The sequence below is a fragment of the Ovis aries genome, chromosome 13 (assembly GCF_016772045.2).
Source record: "Ovis aries strain OAR_USU_Benz2616 breed Rambouillet chromosome 13, ARS-UI_Ramb_v3.0, whole genome shotgun sequence".
Classification (NCBI taxonomy): domain Eukaryota; kingdom Metazoa; phylum Chordata; class Mammalia; order Artiodactyla; family Bovidae; genus Ovis; species Ovis aries.
Window position 1 is genome coordinate 31055391 of NC_056066.1, and position 10356 is coordinate 31065746.

A 10356-nucleotide genomic window follows, 5' to 3' on the forward strand; every position below is an offset into this window, starting at 1 on the left:
GACTCAGCGACCCCACCCTTCTCCCCCAGGCTTTCCTCGGCCGCCGCCTCGAAGCGCGCACCGTCCAAAGGGGACCCAGTCCGTTAGGTCCCTGAACAGGAATTCCCAAGACAAGAGGACGAAGAGAGACGGGGTCCGCATCAGATCCTCTTTCGAAGCGGGCTGTGCACACACTCCTGCGCGGGGCCCAAGCCCTGCGTCCAGAGCTGTGCGCGCCCCCACCTCGCGCTCTAATCTCAGGCCCTCTTTGTTTCTTTCTCCACGCCTCCAGTTCTGCGGGATCCTGCACTCCCCCTCCTCCTGCTTCTTGGCCCGCGGGGCTCCGCATCCTCTCTCTCCCAGTAAAGCGCAACCCAGCTGCGGCGCGCCCCTCCCACCCGCGCGCCTCCTCCTACAGCTCTTTGGCGCGGAGCCCGGGACCCCTCTGGTCCAGTCCTGGCGGGTTCCCCCTGCACCACTGCGCGACCCCTCCTTTATCAGCACCCAGAGGTGAGCAGAGCTCGGGCCACCATCAGGAAAGCCCCTGAAAGTCCCAGCCCAGCTAAGAAGTAACGGGGCTGTGCTCAGTCCCCGTTGGGGAAGATGGGGGAGGAGGACGGCTCCGGGGCGCCCCCGCCCCAACCCCCCGCCCAGCCTTCCCCATTGGCTGGCGCACTCCGTCGCCGGGATGGCAGTGGGAGGGAACCCTCTTACCTAACGCGGTTATAAAAACTGCGCCCCGCGCGGGGTCCGGTCCTCTGCCACTCTCGCTCCGGGCTCCCCGCGCCAGAGACGCAGCACCGCTCCCTCTGCCCACACCCACCGCGCCCTCGCGCTCGCCTCTTCTCCCGGAGCCAGTCCGTGCTACCGCAGTCGCCCAGTCCACCGCCACCCTCTGCAGCCATGTCCACCAGGTCCGTGTCCTCGTCCTCCTACCGCAGGATGTTCGGCGGCCCAGGCACCGCGAGCCGGCCGAGCTCCACCCGGAGCTACGTGACCACGTCCACCCGCACCTACAGCCTGGGCAGTGCGCTGCGCCCCTCCACCAGCCGCACCCTCTACACCTCGTCCCCGGGTGGCGTGTACGCCACGCGCTCCTCGGCTGTGCGCCTGCGGAGCGGCGTGCCCGGCGTGCGGCTGCTGCAGGACTCGGTGGACTTCTCGTTGGCCGACGCCATCAACACCGAGTTCAAGAACACCCGCACCAACGAGAAGGTGGAGCTGCAGGAGCTCAATGACCGCTTCGCCAACTACATCGACAAGGTGCGCTTCCTGGAGCAGCAGAACAAGATCCTGCTGGCTGAGCTCGAGCAGCTCAAGGGACAGGGCAAGTCGCGCCTGGGGGACCTCTACGAGGAGGAGATGCGAGAGCTGCGCCGGCAGGTGGACCAGCTCACCAACGACAAGGCCCGCGTCGAGGTGGAGCGCGACAACCTGGCCGAAGACATCATGAGGCTCCGGGAGAAGTAAGGCGGCGCCCACGCGGGGCTGAGGGAGGGATGAAGTGGATACCGGAGCTGCCACGCCCTTGGGGATGTGGCCCGGGCGGCGGCTGCCGGGGGTGGGGGTGGGGGACAGCGGGGGAGCAGGGTTGTGGCTTAAGCGGTGCGGGCCCCGCCCTGAACCAGAATCTTCCAAGTTAGCATTTTCCCTCTACCCCGACTCATTGCCCAAGAACGCACGTTTCAAGTTGCAGACTTTTAAAAACTACCACTGTGTACTCTGCTGCTGCTGCTGCTGCTAAGGCCCTAGAAAAGGATGAACGCGATTTCCCCAAACTTTGAGAAAGTTTCCTGTCCCCCTCTGGCTGGCTGCCAGCCAACGGGCCGTGGAGAGAGCGAGACAAAGGGATTGTAGAGTCTCCGCGGTGAGGTGGTGGCGGGCGTCTCGCAGGTCGGGGTGGCGACAGTGATTGCTTTTCCACGCAGAGGCCAAGGTCCCGCTTAAACTTGCCTAGGACAGCAGGTCTAAGCCGCGGTCGCTAATTGAGCGCGGAGGTGGCGCAGCAACCCTTGGGTCTCTGCGCCACGACTGGGTGTTTGGGTGTGGTCGCCCCGCCCCTGGCGGTTTCCCGGTTCCCCTGTGGTTAATCTGAAACTGTTTCAGGTTGCAGGAGGAGATGCTTCAGAGAGAGGAAGCCGAGAGCACTCTGCAGTCTTTCAGACAGGTTGGTAGATTCCGTTCCTACTCGAAGCCACGGGACGCCACCCTCCCGCCCAACCCACGAGCAATTCTAAAAGTTTCTTAACCCAAGTCTGAATCATACAAAACTTCACGTCTGCGCGCCAAGCCCCCTAGTGGCAGAGAGACCGCAGTTCTGGATAAAAGCCCTTGAATGATTAAACCGTTCCGTAGGACATGGTCTTTAACATTTTTTAATTTGTTTCAAGATTCTTTTCCCAAGAAATCATTTTTTTTTCCGTTTCGTGTTTGCAACACGTTGATATTTTGATTTTGAAGAGTTACAGTTTGATTTAGGTTGCGGTTTTGCCAAAGTTGACTACCTTTTACAAGGCCACAAAAAGCACAATTCTGCCCTGTAGTTTTAGATGTGAAATGGATGGGAGGATAAGAAACTTAGTGGAGCCAGAAATTTTATTTTCTTGCCGGCAAGTTCTATTGTGGCCCCAAGGTTAGACAGAAGTATCGCTATGCACAACTAATTTGTGATCTAATAAGGATGAAAAGGAGCCATCTGTCCCCTTGGCTGAAAGGTATTAATGGTTTCTACGGACTTCACTATGGAATGTAGATACAGACATTCTGGCAAGTGTGGTGGCTCTGGTCAGAAAGAATAGGAGTCTTTGTGTTCCTGGAGACGCTTTGCAACAGGCTACATTCTTATTGAATATGTAATGATGCAAGCACTGTTCTAATTGGACACAAGTATTTGCTAACACCCCCGTTATCTAATATCTGGCCCAGACTGGAAGTATGTGATGTGAAAAGTTCTTAAAGCTGCAGTCCTACCTCACATTTGGAAAGGCCTTCCTTTTTTGAATCCTTGTATTCTTTAGCATTTTCTCCATAAAGAATAAAGCTAAAAATGAAGGATAGGATTTTAAGAAAAATGGTTTTCTTGCTCCAAAGATAGATGGCCTTTAAGGATTTTTAACTTAAAGTTGGATCCCAAAGAAGATTAGTTGCCAGCAGTTTTATTCTCCTGAACCCTCACTGGGACTGGCTCTAAAAGCTCCCTCAAGCAAATAGTCTAGAATACTTTTTGAAGCAGAAATGTATTTATCAAGTTAAACACAGAAATGTGTGGTTTATTTCAGTCATTGAGCATTTCTGATCATCATGTCTGTAATGTTTTCTTCCCCGGTAGTAACTTCATATAAAATAATATTAGTATAAATTGTTCCTCCTATTTAGGGATTAGATAAAACCACTCATATTCTCTTCAAAGAAGTATAATAACACATAGAACTTTTGAAAATTGAGAATAGGATATTATCTTTTGCAATGATTAACAACAAGCAAAAATGATTCTTTTTCCCAAGACTGATCATTTTATTATCACCCCTTTCTCATTTACTTTTCCATGAAGGTGATAGAAACAGGTCTACATTTTAAGACTAACCTGGACTCCAAATATAACTGCTTACAAGATATGTGAAGTGAAAATCGCTCAGTCGTGTCTGACTCTTTGCGACCCCATGGACTATACAGTCCATGGAATTCTCCAGGCCAGAATACTGGAGTGGGTAGCTTTCCCATCTCCAGGGGATCTTCCCAACCCAGGGATCGAACCCAGGTCTCCCGCATTGCAGGCAGACTCTTTACCAGCTGAGACACAAGGGGAAGTTGGCTTACAAGATAAGAGGTATAAAAATCCTCAAGACATTCCCTGAGGGGCAATAAAATCTTTCCACCAGTTTACACATGGTGAAAACATAGGAGGAGACCAGAGCAGTAAAAATTTTACATATAGTATGTGCATGTTGATTAGTCATTCTGAAACATGCTAAGGAACTGAACTGACCTAGTACTAAGTGAAAAAGATGTGGACACACCCTTGTGGAATGAGATAGGTGACTTTCAGGAGAAAAATCTACCAGAGAAAGCAAAGCAAATACAGTTCAGGGTTACCCTTCTTTTTCTTTATTTGGCTGAACTACATATTTGCCAGTGTACATCCTGAATTGGAGTAAAGATTTAGGCTTGTAACTTGAATATCAGGTGACTTACTTGGGATCCTGAGAAAAAATTTCAGAAGATTTGAGGAGACAAAAAGAGAGCTTAGGTATTATGTGCTGAAACTTCAGAAGCACAAATTTCTGTTCTGTGTGTTCTCATGTACACATGGAAGTATGAAATCTGATCAAGTGGAGGTATGAAATCTGATCAGTTCTTGTTATTCTATCAATATTATTCCATAATGTTACCCCTGCCTCAAAAAATTTTAAAATCCTGTGACACTGATTTTCTGGATTTAAAAAAGTAATGAAAACTTCACTGATACTATGGATTCAATAATGATTGATTGCAGCCTGCCATGCTGGCTTACAGTTATATATTTTTAAATATTTATTGGTCACCTTGAGTACAACCCAATGGATCACAGTTCAAGTTTGTTAATGAAGAGCAGAAAACAGTATATTGGAGCCCTGGGTGATTTACAAACTTATTTAAAGGTTATCAAATTTGTCAATGCCCTTTTGATAGTAAAGAGGCTAAGTTTGTCTGGTTCATTTAAAATGAATAAATAGGATAAGCCACAGACTTTATAGCATCTTCTTCCATGTCCTGTTTTTTTTTTTTTTTTCTCTTTTCAAAACAGGATGTTGACAATGCCTCTTTGGCACGTCTTGACCTGGAGCGTAAAGTGGAATCCCTGCAAGAAGAGATTGCCTTTTTGAAGAAACTGCACGATGAGGTAAGAAGAGTCACTGTCTGTGAACGATTGTGGGTGAAGCTGCTCCCGTACTTGGCACAGCTGACCTTCTGTCTTTCTTGCCTCAGGAAATCCAGGAGCTTCAGGCCCAGATTCAAGAGCAGCACGTCCAAATCGATATGGATGTTTCCAAGCCTGACCTCACGGCTGCCCTGCGTGATGTCCGTCAGCAGTATGAGAGCGTGGCCGCCAAGAACCTTCAGGAGGCTGAGGAATGGTACAAGTCCAAGGTACAGACAAGCTAGTGTGGCCAGAACAAATGGAAACCATTCTGTTTGCTGTACTTGTCTGTGGTTCCTAAGTACCTGTTAGCTCCCTAGTTTAGCTGGCTTTTCTTGTTCAAATTTTATTTCTTGCTGTACTTCCCACCTTTCCCCATCATTCCCCACTGCCATCCATCACCCTACTTCCAGGTAACCCCCAAACCATGCTCTTGACCTCCACCCTCTGCAAATGAGGGCAGCAGAGTAAATTTCTGCTTGAAAATCTCAACATCCGCCTTCCACCTCTTTTTCTCTGGTTATCAAAACAAATTTAAACGTATCCTGGAAGATGTTGAGTTTGGAACTTTGAGTGTAAAATTTGGTTGGCATCATGCCTTATTTACTTATTTGTTTGTTCACCATCTTTAAGCTTTCTCATTTGTCCAGGCCACATAGAATCTTAGAGGATTTGTGGACGAGGCCCGTGGCTGACCAGGGTTTCTGCTTGCTCCTTGACAGTTTGCTGACCTCTCTGAAGCTGCTAACCGCAACAACGACGCCCTGCGCCAGGCCAAGCAGGAGTCGAACGAGTACCGCCGGCAGGTGCAGTCTCTCACCTGCGAGGTGGATGCGCTCAAAGGGACTGTGAGTATCGTCCTTCCTGAACAGAAGGCAGATCACCAGCTTGTGGCCATTCAGGTGGCCGATCTGAGGGTGCTCTTGGAAGAAAACTTTGTTCAAAGGGAGAAAAATTGGCATTCTAATCCCAAGAAAATGATTTGTTCAGATTCATTCAAAAAGAACTTGGAGATCCCAAGGTTTTAATATACCTATATTATTTTTCCACTAGGAAGGAACCTGGTACATTATTTTCCACCAAAAGTTGGAGTTCTTCCCATTTGCTGTGAGGGGAAATGACTGCAGATAGTTTGGAAATGGTTGGGGTTGTTGTTGTTTAGTCAGTTGTTTTCAACTCTTGGTGACCCCGTTTGGCCTTTCCCAAGCAAGAACACTGGAGTGGGTTGCCATTTCCTTTGCCAAAGGATCTTCCCAACCCAGGGATCGAACCTGAGTCTCCTGCATTGGCAAGCGGATTCTTTACCGCTGAGGTTGGGGGAATAGCTGTTTTTGTTTGTTTCTGGGAAATAACACCAGCCACCTTTCTCATCTTTCCTGCAGAACGAGTCTCTGGAACGCCAGATGCGTGAAATGGAAGAGAACTTCTCTGTGGAAGCTGCTAACTACCAAGACACTATTGGCCGCCTGCAGGATGAGATTCAGAACATGAAGGAAGAGATGGCTCGTCACCTGCGCGAATACCAAGACCTGCTGAATGTCAAGATGGCGCTCGACATCGAGATCGCCACCTACAGGAAGCTGCTGGAAGGAGAGGAGAGCAGGTAGGGAACAGGGCTCCTGGGAGTGAATTCCTAGCTGCCCTGGGCTGGGTATTGTGCCCCTCGTTTTCCACGCACCATTCATTTCATATTCAGAACCTTTCTTCAAGGTAGCTCCTGACCACTTTTTACAGATGAGAAATCTTCAGTTCAGAGACTGAGTTCCTTGTCCTAGTTAGTTAATCACCGGAACTGGGGTCTGAACCTGCAGTTGATTCTGTGAAAACCAGTAGTCACGCTACAGTACTTCCAGTCCCTGTAGGAAACGCTTGGAGTAAAATATTTAAATATACAAATGGGACCAATCATGGGTTAATTCTTCTAAAGCGAATCCGTCACCAGTGAATTAAAAGCATAAATTTTCTTAATTGATGACAATAACTGTATAAATTTGTTTCTCGTTGTTTATGAAAAATGTGACTGTTTTTCTTTTTATAGGATTTCTCTGCCTCTTCCAAACTTTTCTTCCCTGAACCTGAGGGGTAAGCATTTGATTATCCTTTATGAAAATTTTTATTCATTTATTTATTTGACTGATCTCTGTGGCATGTAGGCTCTTAGTTCCCCGACCAGGGATTGAACTTGGGCCTCCGGCAGTGGAAGCATGGAGTCCTAACCCCTGGACTGCCAGGGAATTCCCTATGAAACATTTTAGCAGCTTGTAGCCATTCTGCTTATAAAACACTCATTTTTAAAATTTAAAAATACCATACAGAGAAAATTCTCTAGGAGAGCCATAATTTTCAAACAAATACGGTTTTATATTCTGTATTTCCAGTTAAATTGAAACTCCATTTTTCTTCCTCCACATGGAGTAAATGCTAAAACAGTCCATCCCATTCTGATGTCTCAGTAACATTAGCCCCTGGGCTTGAAAACAGGTGGTAATCTTTCAGAATTATTTTGGGAATAGTGCCTTAAACAATGATGAACAAAAACATTATTTTTGGACAAAATTGTTTCTTTTTAAAAATTTCATTTTTACTCATTTTGGACCTATTTTCTTTATTCAGAAACCAATTTGGATTCACTTCCTCTGGTTGACACCCACTCAAAAAGGACACTTCTGATTAAGACGGTGGAAACCAGAGATGGACAGGTTGGTATCATTAAATCAAAAAGAAATAATCTTAGGCCAGCATTGATAAGCCTTTAAATCCATAAATCTGTGTCAGATACAGCTAGCTAATTTGGGAGGTTTCAGTTTCAATCATGTCTCCTAAAAGGAGAATAGTACTTCTTCCAGCCAGTGCCCACATCCAACTAATTATTTGGCTCCTAGATGCAAAAGTGAGGTAATAGTCTGCCTTTGTCCAAAATTAGTGATTTACTTTGGTGCTTAATTTGAAACAGGAGTACTGTTTCCTTAAGTTACTTCCTAAACTGGATTCGTGAGACTGTGTCATGAATTCATATTGACTATGTCAACATTAGGAATGTTTTGATCCTGCACACAGGGCCTTCCCTGGACACTCCTAGACCCTGTCATGGTGTGATACAAAGGCATAGCACATGACTAAGTAGTTCCCTAGACCTCTCTGTGCCAGGAAAGACAAGGTCAAAATGTATTGTAATCTTCAAGTAATCTTCCCTTGCACATCAAATGTACTTACCCATTTTAGTATTAATTGTAAATTTTGCTGCTGACAATTATTACGGCACTCTTCACACACACAGTATTTTTAAGTCATAGCATCCTATTGGATACATATTTTGCCTGTAGGTGAAGAGCATCTTACATATGTCTCTCTCCCCACTCTGTGAGCCTTTTCATACAGAACCAATGTAATCTTCCAATTTTCACAATAAATTATATCCATATCCTAGGATTTTTCTTTGACAGGCTTTATGGGATCCTTTCTTCATTAGTATGTACTATTATATTTGATTTGAGTTCTATTTTTCTTAACAGGTTATCAACGAAACTTCCCAGCATCACGATGATCTGGAATAAAAACTGCACATACTTCGTGCAGCAAAATACTACCAGCAAGAAGGAAAAAAAAGTCCATATCTTAAAGAAACAGCTTTCAAGTGCCTTTCTGCAGTTTTTTCAGGAGCGCAAGATAGATTTGGAATAGGAATAAGCCCTAGTTCTTGAACCAACACCCATAAAAGATTTAGAAAAAAGTTTACAACATAATCTAGTTTACTGAAGACGCCTTGTGCTAGAATACTTTTTAAAAAGTATTTTTGAATACCATTAAAACTGCTTTTTTCCATCAAGTATCTGACCAACTTGTTTCTGCTTCAATAAATCTTTGGAAAATTCTGTTGGTATCTTACTTATTTGATAATATCTAAATAATTCACTAAATTTCATGAGAATATTTATGTTTTGGTTAAGTATTTTTTGGTCAAGAATTGGACCAAGTTTTTATTGGTCAAACTGCCACAAAATCAAGGTTAGGTTAACTTGAGAAATTCAACTTTATGCTTGAAACTGAGTTTTGGTAGTAGACCATTTTAGGTAGACCTTGCTTCTTTGCAATTCAGTTGCTTTTTAAACTTACAAATAGATGTTATAAAATAACTTGCAGTGACACTAGGTCTTTTCATAAAATGAGTTCAGCTAGGTCCATATCCATGTGTGAGTCCAGTTCTAACAAACAGACATCCTAAAGCGAAAAACCTGACCAAAACGAAAACTGCATTTTGTTATGTGCAGCATGAGTGGCACAAACTCTACTATGGGGGTTAAAGCGTAGACAACAGCCAGGATGTAAGGGCTGCATCTTCCATTAGCAACATAGAGATGGAACAAATTCATTTAGTTTCGACACCAGAAACTACCCAGGTTTTCAGTGTGTATAACTATATGTGATGCCTAAATGTATATATCTGCATGCATGCGTGAGCTCAGTCATGTCCGACTTTGCGACCCCATGGGCTGTAGCACTCCAGGCTCCACTATCCATGGGATTTCTCAGGGAAGAATACTGGAGTGGATGGCCGTTTCCTACTCCAGGGGATCTTCTTGACCCAGGGATGGAACTATGTCTCCTTGCATTGGCTAGAAGATTCTTTCCCACTGAGTTACCTGGGAAGCCCAAAATGCGTCTGTATAACATATATCTACTTACAGATATGTTTAAAGACTTGTGCTTGAGGAACTGATGTTAGACACACAATAAAGGAAAATTCTTACCTGTTCCTTGGGCAATAAAATTGACAAGTGGTAGAATGATGCTAATTTCTAATCAGCTTTCAAAATCTAGGGCAATAAGCATGAAGTGCTATGGTCACGAAAAGCTTCCTATAGGTCACATAATGTGAGCAGAGTTTAGGAAGAGGGATAAAGTAAAGTGAAAGTGAAGTCACTCAGTCGTGTCCGACCCTCAGCGACCACCATGGACTGCAGCCTACCAGGCTCCTCCGTCCATGGGACTTTCCAGGCAAGAGTACTGGAGTGGGTTGCCATTGCCTTCTCCAATGCATGAAAGTGAAAAGTGAAAGTGAAGTCGCCCAGTCGTGTCCGACCCTCAGTGACCCCATGGACTTCAGCCTTCCAGGCTCCACTGGCCATGGGGTTTTCCAGGCAAGAGTCCTGGAGTGGGGTGCCATTGCCTTCTAAAGTTTAGATAAATAAAAGAGGGAGGGTTTGGCCTGGAAGCAATATGAGTTCTAATGGTCCATTGTGTGTCCTGGAGGAAAATTTCCTGTCAGTAAGAAGTTCCTAGACTTCTTTAAGTCCCAATTTCCTGTATTACTGTGATTCCCTCTTCTCCAAGAATGCTATGATAGGCATTCCTTGTAATTATTTTATTTATTTCTTTTCTGGCCACTCAGCATGAGGGATCTTAATTCCTCAACCAGGAATGGAACTCACACCTCCTGCAGGAGAAGTGCAGAGTCCTAACTACTGGTCTATCAGGGAAGT

The 10356-nt window shown here is 45.5% G+C and overlaps 1 protein-coding gene across 1 annotated transcript; it reads left to right on the forward strand.

Moving 5' to 3' along the window:
- Window positions 1-735: 735 nt before the first annotated feature.
- On the forward strand, window positions 736-8748 carry VIM (vimentin). Its single transcript, XM_004014247.6, has 9 exons — window positions 736-1445; window positions 2086-2146; window positions 4763-4858; window positions 4945-5106; window positions 5599-5724; window positions 6259-6479; window positions 6915-6958; window positions 7490-7575; window positions 8389-8748. The coding sequence occupies exons 1-9, from the start codon at window positions 883-885 to the stop codon at window positions 8428-8430; spliced, it is 1401 nt and encodes a 466-aa protein (XP_004014296.2). The 5' UTR covers window positions 736-882; the 3' UTR covers window positions 8431-8748.
- The last annotated feature ends 1608 nt before the right edge of the window (window positions 8749-10356 follow it).